The following is a 15697-nucleotide window of genomic DNA, read 5'->3' on the forward strand; positions in this document are numbered from 1 at the left end:
GTCAGGTGTGACAGACTGTCATCTTAGGGAGACACTCTCTCTGTGCTCCTCGTAATATCAGCCACCCGGTCTTCTTCACAGCTCAAATCTCTCCACAGTCACAACACAGCGCAGCAACACAAGCAATGGAGAAAAGCCACTCAGAGCTCCCTCCATGCTGTGCACAGGCCTGAGAGGACACTGTTTGACAACTATCTGGATGCCATGCCGACTGGACTGTCTGTGTGGATATAAATGATAGGCTGGAAAACTCTCTCCAATGGTAGAGTTCTCATTCCAACACTGCTAAACACAGTTAACAAAGTAATGCCTGTGTTCTGTATATTACTATATTATTAACAGCCATTGTGGGCTGGGGTGGTGCATGTTTAGAGGTGGTTGGATTGGGAGGATCTGGAGAGAAATATAGTGTCTGTCCTATTGGTCTCTCCCATAATCCACTTACTTTCTAAGAGTTTCCCGTCTGGATACATGTTATTATTATAATTTTTTACATGGAGCTGTTTTCCAACGGGAGAGGAAGCAGGAGATTTAAAGTGCGAGAGGTCAAAATGTCACTGTCAGCTCTGCCTACAGGATCCTTGTGGAAAAAAATGAATCATGTTAGCACGCAGAGGTATTTCTCCACACTTATATAATCAGGTTGCCCATGTGTCTCCCTAGTCCCAGCCCAAGGAAATCCCCTGTTCCACAGTCCCTTAGTTAGACTGTGTGGAAGGAGGATCAGGCCTAACATTATACAGTATTACATTCTCACTACCTAGGTTTTGGAGAAGAAAAAAAATCACAGAAACCCAACAGGCAAAAGTTAGCGCCTGGAACCCTAACTTGAGACAAGCCTGTGAACTTCAAGCTTTCGTGGAAAATTATTAATTATAAACAGTTGTTAGTGTCAAGGTCCTTTTTCCCACTGTGATAGGTGCCGAAACAGGACCAAAGTTTACACAGACCACCTCACAGAGCCCAGGCAGATAAAGACAGCATTAGTGGGGCCTCTGTCTGTCTGACACTTGGGTTTCTGCTGACAGCTTGACGTCTCCTATCATTGTGTATTAGGGGAAGGTGGGCGAGGAGGTCAGACAGATGATGGCTATGGCAATATATTACACCCAACAACTGGAGCCATCTGTCTCCTGAAACAAGATAATACTGTATGCACCAGGGTCACTCTCACACTAACCTAACGTAGCAGGCGTAAAAGATACACCTGAAACTAGATCCCCTACTTATTGGTCTTGACAAGAAGAAAAATAAATAAAAACCTCCCCCGACAGTTTTATCTTCTGTGCTGTTCAACCAATCCAGTAAATGTGGAGGAGGAGTTAAGATGGAGTGCTGCCTTGTTAACGTCCAAAAGTGGAAGTCGCATCACAGGCTCTCTTTCCATTTCCCCTCAAAACTGGAACATCTGGTTGTTGGGACTGGACTCTCACCCCAATCCACCTATCAATGACAGCATCCCTATTTCCACCCTTTATTTAATATTTTCCTGATTGTCACAATATGATTAATTTAGATATGTGTTTGTATAATACAAACCAAGGGTTTTCAAATGCCTTCTGGACACAAATAAGCTTCACACCATAAATATTTTGTAATGTTCTATTTGTAGACTACCCGGCCAGCTCAACTTCATCCACACCAGCTGGTGATTATTTAGATATTGCCGTATCAGGCTTGTGTGTGTGTGCGGTTTAGTCGTTTTCTAAGCAGACAGATTCATTTCAGACTGTAGGATAGTAATGATCCAGTGCATGCTGAGTGACCAGAGTGAAGGTCTGAGAATGGTTTCCTTCTTTTCTGCTTGTTCTATCCTTCTTTTAACAGGCACACGGACAGAATGGGAGAAACAGATATATCTGGTTTGCTCTAGTACGCTGTTTCTCAAAATAATATGTGCCATCTAAGGACAGGCAAGCTACGGTCCTTCCTCCTTGATGCCACTTCAAACTAGCACTTTGAGGAACGAGGGAGGAGGAAGGAGGGAGGGAGGAGAAGGAGCAGTGGGAGGAGAGGAGGAAGGGGAAGGTGAGGTGGAGGAGAAGGGGGGGTTGGAGAAGGAGGAGGAAGAGGAGAGAAGGGGAAGAGGAGGTGGAGGAGGAGGCGAAGAGGAAGATGAGGAGAGAAAAGGAGGAGTAGGAAGAAGTGAAGAGGGAGGCGAGGAGAGAAAAGGGGGAGTAGGAGAAGGAGTCAGTTCCATCCCTGTGCTGATGGGCCTGATGTCATTACAGAGCCCTGGGCCTCCTCCATCTGTGTGTGCAGTCCATTTAGGGAGGCACACACACAGGCCATAAGGGAGGCCGTCCCATCCCCTTCATTTAAACACTGCAAGCGCTTCTCAATACTTAGGGATGATCAAAATATCCAAGAAGAATTTCCTGGTGGTTATTAGCTTAACATGTCCCTATTCCCTAATCATTATAAACCAGTGAACATCAGTCATGGGCTCTTTACCTTATCTCTCTGTGTCCATTTGACCGCTCATCTTCCCCTACCCCCATCCTCAACCCCCTCTAAAAACAATTTGCTCTTTGACGTACAGGAATAACTATTGACTGACAGCTTGTATTACAGGAGGTTTGGGCAATGCAATGATGCCCCGAGGGGCTAATTCATACATTTTTATCAATATTTATATTAGCAAAGGTTACTGATTTAGCACTAAGATTGGATTGCTATAGATTTCACTGTCAGTAGAAAGAGCGACTGTTTCTTTGACAGTATCAAGCCGGTTTGTGTTTCAGACAATTTCCTGCACAGCTCCTCATCAGAAACCAAGACCGTGGCCACGCTTTCCTTCTGGACTATTGTATACAGTGTACACTGTACGGTATAACATTAGGACTGTGCATTTTACCATTTGACTACAAAAAAAGTCCCTTACTCAAATATCTTTGCAAGAGATATTGTCCAATGAGACAAAGAAAGGTAAGGGTGTGTGTATTTACCTGGCTGGTACATCTATGTTGGAGATGGCGTAGAAGTATTTGAGGAGGTTGTCTCTCTGGACGTAGGTTCCCCCCAAGGCCGGCTTCAGCAGCCTCAGTCTCAGGTTGGTGAAGGTGAAGAAGTCCCTCAGGCCCTTCATACTCTCCATGCGTGTGTACAGGCTGTCCATATTGAGCAGCTTGGGCCCTGCGAAGATAGCAAAGCGCGCCATCACCTCGAAGCGCAGCACCTTCTCGTTCTTGGAGCCCACCCAGCGAGAGTACTGCTCTGTGCAGATGACCCGCGTCACATTGGTGGCCGACAGGTCCTGCACCCGCTTGGCGGGCATGTCGAAGGCGTCCATGCAGTCGTCGGCGTAGAACTGGTAGGGCTGCCAGGTGCGCCCTTTGTCCAGGGACTTGTCCAGCACCATGATGGTGGGGCGGCCATACTCGAAAGTGACCTGGATGTCATCGGTCAGCTCCAAGCTCTTGTTCCAGGCCAGGGAGATGTTGGCCAGCAGGGGCTCCGGGTAGCGGCTCCATGTCACCGTCTGCCAGTAGGTGATGAGGCCACTGCTCTCACGGTCCTGCATCAGCTGGGGAGGGTGAGCCAGGTCCGGGTTGGAGGCGTCACATTCGTCACTACACAGGTACGGGTTCTCCTGAAAGAGGGAAAGACAACTGGTCAGTGTTGGAAAACACTGTTCTACTCTCTTCCCTTTGGAATATAGTACACATTTACTATCTCACCATTTTATAACATTCTAAATCCATACTGAGTTTTTATTTCATCTAGCATAGTGTCTATGAATTATACAATCTGAGAAAAAAGGGTTCCAAAAGTGTCTTTAGGCTGTTCCCATAAGACAACCCTTTTTGGTTCCAAGTAGATTCCTTTTGGGTTCTATGTAGAACCGTCTGTGGAAAGGCTTCTACATGGAGCCGAAAAGGGTTCTACCTAGAACCAAAATGGTTCTACCTAGAACCAAATAGGGTTCTTTAAATGGTTCTCCTATGGGGATAGCCAAAGAACCCTTTTAGGTTCTAGATAGCACCTTTTTTTAAGTGTAGGAATGACCCCCTAAAGGTTCCCACAAGCTCACAAAGTACGCAACTGATGTTTTTGTAGTATTTATTGGTTCTTTGGAAGCCTTTGCTTATGAGAAACAAGTCAGATAAAATTAAAGTAACATTTGCATTATCTTATATAGTCTACCCCCCCCTAACAAAGAAACCTGAAACAACCTGGAAACAGATTTTCCAAAACAATCTGGCCAACCTTTTTAATGGGTCCCCCTGGGACCATGTTTGTGTGTTTGTCCCAACATGTTAACACACTCAGCATATGTCTCCATTAAACACTTTGTAGGCTGTGTTTGGTGGATATCCATCTGGGAATTGCCCTGTATGCAGGAATCATTGCCTCTGGTTATACTAACACTCATTTAATGCACATTGTGAATTAGTGTTTCCATTTAATCAAATGACATCACTCAACAACAAAAAAACATCAGAAAGACTAATGAGATGGGTTGCATACCTAAATGTCTGAAAATAGATAGCTTCAACAGTGTTGAGGTGTAACACTACTCTACTGACACAGATGGATTACACACGGAATGGATCAACAATGGGGTTGCCTGCTATGTGGTCATCCCTGACCTCTAAATCCCAGTGTCAATACGTCACATTGGTCTGCCTGAGTGCAAACTGTCACACTCGTCACCAACAGTCATACTCACCCACACAGCTTCCAGGCCTGGGTTCAAATACTATTTGAATTTGCATTTGTATTTATTAAGGATCCCTATTAGCTGCTGCCAAGGCAGCAGCTACTCTTCCTGTGGTCCAGCAAAAATTAAGGCAGTAATATACATTAAAATAAAAGAAAGGTAACATTAAAATACATTTTACAACAGGTTTCACAATACATAATGTGTGTGCTTGCCTGTTACAATTATACAAAATGTCTTAAACCCCAGCTTCCTGGAACTCCAGACAGACAGGCATTAGGTATATTTCAAATATACTGAACAAAAATATAAACGCAACATGTAAAGTGTTGGTCCCATGTTACATGAGCTGAAATCAAATATCCCCAAAATGTTATATCCCTGTTAGTTAGCATTTCTCCTTTGCCAAGATAATCCATCCACCTGACAGGTGTGGCATAACAAGAAGCTGATTAAACATCATGATCATTACCCAGGTGCACCTTGTGCTGGGGAAATTAAAGGCCACTCTAAAATATGCAGTTTCATCACACAACACAATGCCACAGATGTCTCAAGTTTTGGGGGAGCGTGCAATTGGTATGCTGGCGGCAGGAATGTCCACGAGAGCTGTTGCCAGAGAATTTAATGTTCAGTTCTCTACCATAAGCCACCTCTAATGTCGCTTTAGAGAATTTGCCAGTAAGTCGAATCAGCTTCACAACCGCAGAACACGTGTAACCACGCCAGCCCAGCTCCTCCACATCCGCTTCTTCACCTGCGGGATCGTCTGAGACGAGCCACCCGGACAGCTGATGAAACAGTGGTTTTGCAAACTGAAGAATTTCTGCACAAACTGACAGAAACCGTCTCAGGGATGCGCATCTACGTTCTTGTCATCCTCACCAGAGTCTTGATCTGACTGCAGTTTGGCGTCATAACCAACTTATTGGGAAAATGCTCACCTTTGATGGCCACTGGCACGCTGGAGAAGTGTGCTCTTCACGGATGAATCCCCATGTCGCAAATATCTGTACACAATTCTTGGAAGCTGAAAATGTCCCGGTTCTTCCATGGCCTGCCTACTCACCAAACATGTCACCCATTGAGCATGTTTGAGATGCTCTGGGTCGACGTGTACGACAGCATGTTCCAGTTCCCACCAATATCCATGAACTTTACACAGCCATTGAAGAGGAGTGGGACAACATTCCACAGGCCGCAATCAAACAGCCTGCGAAGGAGATGTGTCACTTTGCATGGGGCAAATTGTGGTCATCCTAGATACTGGGCGTGATCAGATTAATTGCAATTATTTGCAAAGTCCCTCTTTCCCATGCAAATGAACTGAATCCCCAAAAAACATTTCCACTGCTGTCACGCCCTGACCTTAGAGAGCTTTTTTTTATGTCTCTTTTTGGTTTGGTCAGGGTGTGATTTGGGTGGGCATTCTATGTCCTTTATTTCTATGATTTGTGTTTCTATGTGTTGGCCGGGTATGGTTCTCAACCAGGGACAGCTTTCTATCGTTGTCTCTGATTGGGAATCAAACTTAGGTAGCCCTTTTTCCCTCCTTTCAGTATGGGTAGTGGACTTTGTTAGATGCATTATTGCCGAAGTTAAGCTTCACGGTCGTTTCCTTGTTTTGTTGGCTACATTTCTATAAATAAAAGGAATATGTACACTCACCACGCTGCACTTTGGTCCACTTCTTACGACGCCCGTGACAACTGTATTTCAGCCCTGCCACAAAAGGACCAGCTGACATGTCAGTGGTTCTCTCATTAACACAGGTGTCAGTGTTGACGAGGACAAGGCTGGTTGATTGAGTTGCTGATTGAGTTCAAATAACAGACTGGAAGCTTCAAAAGGAGGGTGGTGCTTGGAATCATTGTTCTTCCTCTGTCAACCATGGTTACCTCCAAGGAAACACGTGCCGTCATCATTGCTTTGCACAAAAAGGGCTTCACAGGCAAGGATATTGCTGCCAGTAAGATTGCACCTAAATCAACCATTTATCGGATCATCAAGAACTTCAAGGAGAGCTCTTCAATTGTTGTGAAAAAAGCGTCAGAGCACCCAAGAAAGTCCAGCAAGCGCCAGGACCGTCTCCCAAAGTTGATTCAGCTGCGGGATCGGGGCACCACCAGTACAGAGCTTGCTCAGGTATGGCAGCAGGCAGTTGTGAGTGCATCTGCATGCACAGTGAGGCAAATACTTTTGGAGGATCGCCTGGAGTCAAGAAGGGCAGCAAAGAAGCCACTTCTCTCCAGGAAAAACATCAGGGATAGACTGATATTCTGCAAAAGGTACAGAGATTGGACTGCTGAGGACTGGGGTAAAGTCATTTTCTCTGATGAATCCCCTTTCCGATTGTTTGGGGCATCCGGAAAAAAGCTTGTCCGGAGAAGACAAGGTGAGCGCCTCCATCAGTCCTGTGTCATGCCAACATCAAAGCATCCTGAGACCATTCATGTGTGGGGTTGCTTCTCAGCCAAGTGAGTGGGCTCACTCACAATTTTGCCTGCAAGAACACAGCCATGAATAAAGAGTGGTACCAACACATCCTCCGAGAGAAACTTCTCCCAACCGTCCAGGAACAATTTGGTGACGAACAATGCCTTTTCCAGCATGATGGAGCACCTTGCCATAAGGCAAAAGTGATAACTCAGTGGCTTGGGGATCAAAACATCGATATTTTGGGTCCATGGCCAGGAAACTCCCCAGACCTTAATCCCATTGAGAACTTGTGGTCAATCCTCAAGAGGCGGGTGGACAAACAAAAACCAACAAATTCTGAGAAACTCCAAGCATTGATTATGCAAGAATGGGTTGCCATTAGTCAGGATGTGGCCCAGAAATTATTTGACAGCATGCCAGAGCGGATTTCAGAGGTCTTGAAAAAGAAGGGTCAACACTGCAAATATTGACTGTTTGCATCAACTTTATGTAATTGTCAATAAAAGCCTTTGACACTGACAAAAATATCTAAAGACACTGAAGCAGCAAACATTGTGGAAATTAATATTTGTGTCAATCTCAAAACTTATGGCCACGACTGTACATGTGATGGAAGAATGCAATGTGCATGCAGAGGGTTGCAATTCCATTGAATTGGGGATAGTTTAACCAAAATATGCCACAAGATCTAGAATTGCCTTGTGTATCCCACAAAAAAAATGTTTACTGTTATAAGCTAACTTTTAAAAATAAATTTAAGCAACATTCCCGGGCTTAACTTCCCTTGGAAAATTTCAGAAAAAATTTACCGGAAAGTTTCCGACCCTTTGCAACCCTACCTCTGACCTACCCTGAAGATGACCTCATCAGTTCGTTCACACAGTCAGAGGCCAGTCGACATTATTAATCCCAATCATAGTCAGCCAGTCAACATTGTTAAGACATTGTCTTTAAATCCAATCAGATCCAATCTGTGGAACTGCACTGACCGAAATAGGAAAAAGGAAGAGACATGTCAGAGGAGAGGAGAGGATAAGTGAAGAGAAGAGAGCCCACAGATTTGGACAGGACCACAGTCCACACACATGCCCAACTGCATTGGTGTGGATGGAGAGCCATGTACTGTATGGGAAGCTAGTGTTTAGCGCTGCTATTTACCCACCTGGAGAGATGTGTCTCCTCTCCTCTCTGGCTCTCTTGCTTGACTTAATTACAGTGAAAGAAGCTCCCGTGGGAGGGCTGCTGATATAACAGCTGGGAAACAGCAGCCTAATTATACCAGAGAGAAAACAAGCCTCACAAGAGCCTCACCTTTCCCAGCATGGACCACAGCCTACTGTCTTTTAATCTGCACGCACACACACACACACACACACTATGATGTTCATAGCACTGTAAAAGGGCTGTAATCAATCAAAAACCTTATTTTTTTCATGTTGGTTTCCTAAAAATCTTGTAATTCCCTGAAAGGTGACGTAGACGATTACCACACTAACAACTTAATTTGAAGAATTCCCCAAGACCTCCAATGGCATGACAACAGGCAGATGGAGATTATTGCTTGTGGTCATATCCAAATGGGATGAAATCTTTCCCCTTTGGGAGCACAGGAGGGGGGCTGAAGCTACCAGGACTTATGTATAATTCATGACACAGGACAAAACTGGCCAAAGCTGCACATTTGTGACATCACAGTACCTCTACAGCGGTAGGATAAATACACCATGGTGACATATCTAATCTAAACAGTTCTCATAACACACTGCAAACAATGTACCAAATTGAAGCCCTTTCTATAATGCACTCCACTGCTGTGTTGTAACCTGCAGTGCTATTTTTAGTTTTGGATGTTTTTACATTGTAATGTAGGGCATTTCTGTTGAATAAGAGTACTGGTAAATAATCATTTGAGCTCATAGGATTGAGAGTGGCAGTGATGCCTCACTTCACATATGGACACTGTCTGTCTCCTCTCTTTGTCTTTCAAACTGTGTATAATTACATCAGAAGTGGGTCTGAGTTTTGTTGTTTTGCTTAGCTCCCTCCCTCACTCCCTCATTCTCTCCCTCATTTTCTCCCTCTTCCCTCCTCTCAGGTTAACTCTCTTGGAACTACCCATCCCGGATCCGGGAGAATTGTCATCAACTACACTAATTAGCATAGCGCAACGGTCAAAGAATATTACTAGAAAATATTCATATTCATGAAATCACAAATGAAATATAGTGAAACACAGCTTAGCCTTTTGTTAATCACCCTGTCATCTCAGATTTTGAAATTATGCTATACAGCCAAAGCAAGACAAGCATTTGTGTAAGTTTATCGATAGCCTAGAATAGCATTATGTCCATCTAGCAGCAGGAAGCTTGGTCACGAAAATCAGAAAAGGAATCAAATGATTTGTTTACCTTTGACTCCCTCTTCCCTCCTCTCATTAAGCAATGCTACATGCAGTCTGCCCTGTTCCCAGCAATGGTACATACAGAGTCTGCTCTGCTCCCAGCACTGAGTAAAAATGCAATGGCATCTCCTGTGGGCCTACATTGACAGATACAGTATTTGCTCTAAATCATTCATGAGCAGGAAAGCTTTTCCAAGGAAAGTCAACATACTCAATAGGGGGATGGCTTATTCTAAGCAATGAAGTTGCTTTTTAGTTAACTGTCCCTTTAATGTAACTTTTTTGTTGACTCTCCCTTTTGTTAACTCTCCCTATAATTGCAGGCACCTCTGAGCCACAGAGACGTGTAGAGATCGCTACGTATCAGTCCTCAAATGGAGCTTCCTATGTTATACAGGCTATTGAGCGTTAGCGATCTCTATACATCTCTATGCTCTGAGAGCACCTGCAACCAATTTCCCTCATTAAATACCTGCTTTCCTTTGTCTTTTAGTTCAGTGCCAAACAAGCCATGTAGTTGTGAAGAACTCTCCTGCATTTATCCTTTTATTTCGGTTATCTGTGCATCACAGTATCCAGCCACACACAAGTCAATAATAGACATTGAATGGATTATGACTGAAAGAAGAAAATGAATGGGGGCATAGACTCTAAAATGCAACCTGACGTCGCTCTCCCTGTCGTTGTCGTCTATCTGGGACACCTGCTTCTGTATCAGCACCTACCTCACCCAGTGCATTCAGAATAGGCAACCTGCTTTAACCATATTTATTAAAAAAAAAAAATTAAGTAGAGGCGTGGATAAAAAAAAAAACAGGTGTGACCTGTGTGACCACCACACATCTCCTTCGCATAGAGTTGATCAGGCTGTTGATTGTGGCCTGTGTAATCTTGTCCCACTCCTCTTCAAAGGCTGTGCGATGTTGCTGGATATTGGGGGGAACTGGAACACGCTGTCGTACACGTCGATCCAGAGCATCCCAAACATGCTCAATGGGTGACATGTCTGGTGAGTATGAAGGCACCATAACCCCACCATGGGGCAGTCTGTTCACAATGTTGACTTCAGCTAACCACTCGCTGCCATACGAGCTGTCTTCTATCTACCCAGTACAGTTGAAACCGGGATTCATCTGTGAAGAGCACACTTCAAGCGTGCCAGTGGCCATTGAAGGGGAGCATTTGCCCACTGAAGTCGGTTATGATGCCGAACTGCAGTCAGTTCAAGACCCTGGTGAGGACAACGAGCATGCAGATGAGCATCCCTGAGATGGTTTCTGAAAGTTGTGCAGAAACTCTTCAGTTGCGCAAATCCACAGTTTTATTAGCTGTCTGGGTGGCTGGTCTCCGACGATCCTGCAGGGGAAGAAGCCGGATGTGGAGGTCCTGGGCTGGCGTGGTTACACGTGGTCTGCGTTTGTGAGGCCGGTTGGTCATACTGCCAAATTCTCTAAAATGACGTCGGAGGTGGCTTATGGTAGAGAAATTAACATTTAATTTCCTGGCAACAGCTCTGGTGGACATTCCTGCAGTCATTATGCCAATTACACGCTCCCTCAAACTGCACACTTTAGTGGTCTTTTGTCCCCAGCACAAGGTGCACCCATGTAATGATCATGCTGTTCAATTAGCTTTTTGTTATGCCATACCTGTCAGGTAGGTGAATTATCTTGGCAAAGGAGAAATGCTCAATAATGGGGACATGCACAAAATGTTATAGAAATAAGATTTTTGTGCATATGGAATATTCTTGGGATCTTATTTCAGCTCATGAAACATGGGACCAACACTTTACATGTTGCGTTTATATTTTTGTTCAGTGTATATCCAATATTTTTTTCTGACTTTCCACACTCAGTTTTACATGTGACCCATATAAGATTTGCTCATTCACACTGATGTTGTCTCTGAAGTAGCACACAGATACAATGCTAATTTCCTGCCACCTTCCATTGGATGACACTTCAAATCTGACTGCATGTCTGGACTCCCTGTGGCCTCTAAAGATCCCTTATCAATCATTGTGAGAGACAGAGTGTTAGGCTCGATGTCGCAACCTGGCTCATGCTATCTCTAATTATCCCCCTTTCAATTTGCCACAATCCATCCTAACCTCTCCACTACCACAGCCAATGTGAGGTTTGCAATCTGGCACAAAGAAAGCTGCTGTGAGCATTACCCAGGTGGATGCTACATATTGCTGCATGTTTAGTTGTAAATGTGATGATCATAATTACCATTGGTGATATTTAGGATGTTAAGTGACTTGTCACTAAACACAAAGACAGATGCTCAAATCAGTGAGTAAGTCTATGGCTATATGACAATTGATCAGCAGAAGTTGCAGATAACACAGTATCAAAATGTACATAGTATGCTTTGTGATCATTATTCTGACCCCATGTAGTACAGCCCAACTGGACAAATTATACATCTGTTTATTCTACAATCAAGCCAGCTGGTTGCCCACAGCAACATTGTCAGCCTCTCTTAGACCCTTGTCAGCACCCCCCCCCCCCAAAAAAAACTGAGCTTACACATAAACAAGCTTATAACTTTACAGGATACAAAATACTACAAATAAATGTGAATGTAGCCCTATACCATGATGCATGATAGTGCACCTCGCATAGCCCCATAGTCTAGTGTGTCCGTTTAAACAATGTTGGTTATAAGTTAGTGATGGGGGGTGGGAAATCGTTAGTTGCATACAGTATGGAAATATTTTGGGAAGATAATGCTTGACTCCAAGTATCGATTTGTAAAAAAATGTTTTTAAAAAGTCTACCTGGTCGGCTGTACCTGCGCCAAAAATCTGGTATTTTGCATCCTATAGCTTCTCCATCTTCTTTTTAAATTGCCAACATGTTTTCAGCACTTATTTCCATGACTGATCAAAACTAATTTTCTCATGTTATCTCCTGTCCCTCTGCAGCAGACATACAGTATAGTGAGAAATATGTTTGGAACATCAAATCCCAATACAACCGCAGTATCCAATTGCAATACATGGAATAGTAATTCATATCAGTACCTAGCATCTCTTCCACAAACACAATACAAATGTCATCTAATAATATTGTTTGAAAATCAAACACATTTTTATTTAGTTAAATAACCAGAGATAGACTTAGTGGGTTTTAGTATGCAACCATTAGGTAATAAATAACTGTATTGATGCAGAAACCTGTGTAACATTGTCCAATGTACTAATGATCAATTATCTGATGATTTGGAAGATAAAGTATTTTCTGATTTGTTTCAGTGTATTTCTGCTGCTAAAAATAAATAAATATAGTAATATTAAATTAATATATTTCATATTTATATAAAAAATATGTTTTATATAATTAAGTTATTATATTATATTGGTGCATTTATGGAGACAGTGATTCCACACCATTTTAATTGTCTTTAAGTCTTGTTTACATTTTTCACTATAATAAAGAGTAATAAAAGTCGGTTTCAACTCTTCTGTCCTGAGTTGTCTCATAGAAAAGGTACATTGTCATGCCATCATTGTCCTAACATCTCCTTCCATGTCAATTTCCTGTTATAGAGACAACACTTCAAAGTTTAGGCCCATTGTAAAAATCATGAACCTGAAACTTACCAGAGTACAGAACCTCTCCGGGGGATTGCCGCAAGTGATGCCAAGGGGATCCACCGTAATTTGCATGAACTCCTTCATAGCCGTGGGTTTGGGTTGGCATGCGTAAAACTCCCATGTTTGTCCATTATCCATACTAACCAGACTCTTGCATATGTCATACTGTCCAAGTGTCAAAGTCACAAAGTGCAGAAGAAAGACCACATGTGAGAGCATGGCACTCGTAGAGACCACATCCATCGTCCAAGACCAAGTGTCTGGAGGGAGGCAAGATGTGCCACCGTCGGTCCACACACAGAGAGGATCAGCTTCGAATCCGTTTTGTTTTCATGTTGAGACACCTGCCGCTTGTAGGATACAACTTAACTCTGCTGGATGTCTATACAAATCTAGGCCTATGCCTTCCCAAATAAGCTACATGTACTTTAGTTTCGAAATATGTGTTGTCCTACGTTGAAATTACATCAATGAAAGCATTCCTTTAAAGTATAGCTAGTTGCACTTTAAAAGGAGCCTGTTGTGTTTGATATTGGTGACATGCAAATCTTGCTCAGATCAAACACCTTTGGCACTCCAGGCAAGTCACAGTAAAAGCAGTCGCATGTCCATGAGTAGCCTATACCATTTAGAATATTCCCGCGGTCCACTCAGAAGCTCCCTCTTGATGAGATTTTGTTGAGTTTAATGTCATTCAAATGATGGGTTTACATGCTCCATTTTTGGCTATATCGAGAAGGAGAAAAGACAATTTGTTTAACACACACTGGACGATAAACGTGAAATAGACGTTGAATTGATGTCTGTGCCCAGTGGGCAGCTTATTGGGGGGAGAATTGCCACTCACATTTTCAACAAAATAAGGCACACTAAAACTCTACTGTAGGCTACTGCTACTTCTTTATTATTATTATTATTATTATTATTATTTATTTTTACGACAACTAACAACCATCAATCTTTAATTAGATAAACTTGAACATATTTGAAACCCTTTATATTACATATCGGTGTAGACCTAAATCTGAAATATTGTAGCCTTTCACTTTGTTTTCACAACCAATTCATATTCATAAGACGACCATAATTGATGCATTTTCCTAACTCAAATGCAAGTTCAAAAAGTTATCCAACGTCCCCACAGAAGGATGACTGTTGAACTCATATACTCTGCCATTAGAGGTAACGGAACTGTCGACCATTTCTCCCAGGCAAATGGAGACATACCTAGGCTACACTTTGCAAATAAACACGCTAGAAATGTCGCATTGTGACTAATTCTATAAACTTTGAAAATGTTTGGACTCCCATAGGTGGGGTACGGATGTTCTCAACTTTGACACTACAGCCTATGTCAAACCTCTAAAGCTCTCTGAAGTGTATTTATGATTCCAAATGTATAAAGGTAATACGAAATATGTGGCTAGTCATTACTGCATGGTTGCAAGCATGATTCATTTTGACGGTGTAATTCGTTTTTAATAGATATATAAATAAGCACCATCAATTCCTCGTGTTCTAGGTAGAACTCGAATAGCACGGCACTTACCAAATTGCTCCGAGAAGGTAGGCATGTTCATATTCTGCCATGGGTGCATCCCTTTGCAAAAGTGTTGTCAGCATTCTGAAGCCTGCCGTTGCACCTTGGTTCGTCGTTAAAAAGAAGCTTAACGTCACTGTACTTAACTGTATTCCCTTCAGTAAGAGGATTAGATGAGATGCTCTCCCCTTCTGTTTGTTTCTCTTCTGTTTGATACTTTTGAGGAAAGCAGTGCGTTGTTATGATGATACCGACTACATCCCGTACGCGCAATAGATTACTTCTAAATATATCATATTTCAATACTTTTTCAGGAATGGCATTGCGTCTGTTCATGTTCCCCTACTTTTTACGATATCAGTTTTGTCCTACGCGCTCAAGGGCAGAAGGAAATAGCTTAATTTCTCTCTCTCTCTCTCGACCTCACTTTCCCCATGCATTAACACACTATCTTATTTCAAAAATCCCTACTGCTCTTGTTCTCCTGCGCTCTTTTCGTCAGAATCTGATCTGCAAACTACGTGTTTGTGAAGAGGGTGCGCAACTTCATCTACCGCCCAGTAATATAACCATCCCATGAGTCGATCGGGCTACCTGTCCTGCTTAAAGGAACAGCTCAAACGAGTCACTCAAGGCAGATATGGATATCTAGTTTTCACTCAGCAATAGACTAACGCAAATTGTTTTACAGTTAAACAACTTGAAGTTCCTTTATGGCTCTTGAAAAGTATAGTCTATGCATTCTAAACAGTCTAGGCCTGTAGCCTAAAACTCTAGAGGAATATGTAGGCTAGCTTATGCTTTTCTATTGTTGACAATTGCATTAATGAATAATTAAGACAGATGGACAGTAAAACGAAAAAGTAGCCTAACCCTAAAGGTGCGACTTTAGGATATAGGTGTAATTCAAGTAATAGCATCAAGCCAAGGGTAGCTTCTTAACTTATTAAGGAAGTTGAGCTGTCCATGGTCCTGATGGTCACACACACTTTATTTGTTGCTGTAAATTTAACCTTGATTTAACTAGGCAAGTCAGTTTCAAAACAA

The 15697-nt window shown here is 42.8% G+C and overlaps 1 protein-coding gene across 3 annotated transcripts in view; it reads right to left on the reverse strand.

Moving 5' to 3' along the window:
- LOC115111318 (netrin-G2-like) overlaps positions 1 to 15230 on the reverse strand; it is a 69321-nt gene extending 54091 nt beyond the window's left edge. For 2 of the 3 annotated variants that reach the window (XR_010461467.1, XM_029637243.2), the window contains exons 1-3: positions 14660 to 15230; positions 13117 to 13836; positions 2949 to 3592 (exon numbers count right to left, since the gene is read on the reverse strand). Coding sequence is in view for 2 of the 3 variants with exons in the window: in XM_029637243.2 (XP_029493103.1) it covers positions 2949 to 3592; positions 13117 to 13353 (881 nt within the window). In the remaining variant the exon portion in view is untranslated. The remainder of the gene's footprint in view (positions 1 to 2948; positions 3593 to 13116; positions 13837 to 14659) is intronic. The other variant, XM_029637242.2, reaches the window with a different exon arrangement.
- Between the last annotated feature and the right edge of the window lie 467 nt (positions 15231 to 15697).

This window comes from Oncorhynchus nerka, linkage group LG27 (genome assembly GCF_034236695.1).
Source record: "Oncorhynchus nerka isolate Pitt River linkage group LG27, Oner_Uvic_2.0, whole genome shotgun sequence".
NCBI classification, from domain to species: domain Eukaryota; kingdom Metazoa; phylum Chordata; class Actinopteri; order Salmoniformes; family Salmonidae; genus Oncorhynchus; species Oncorhynchus nerka.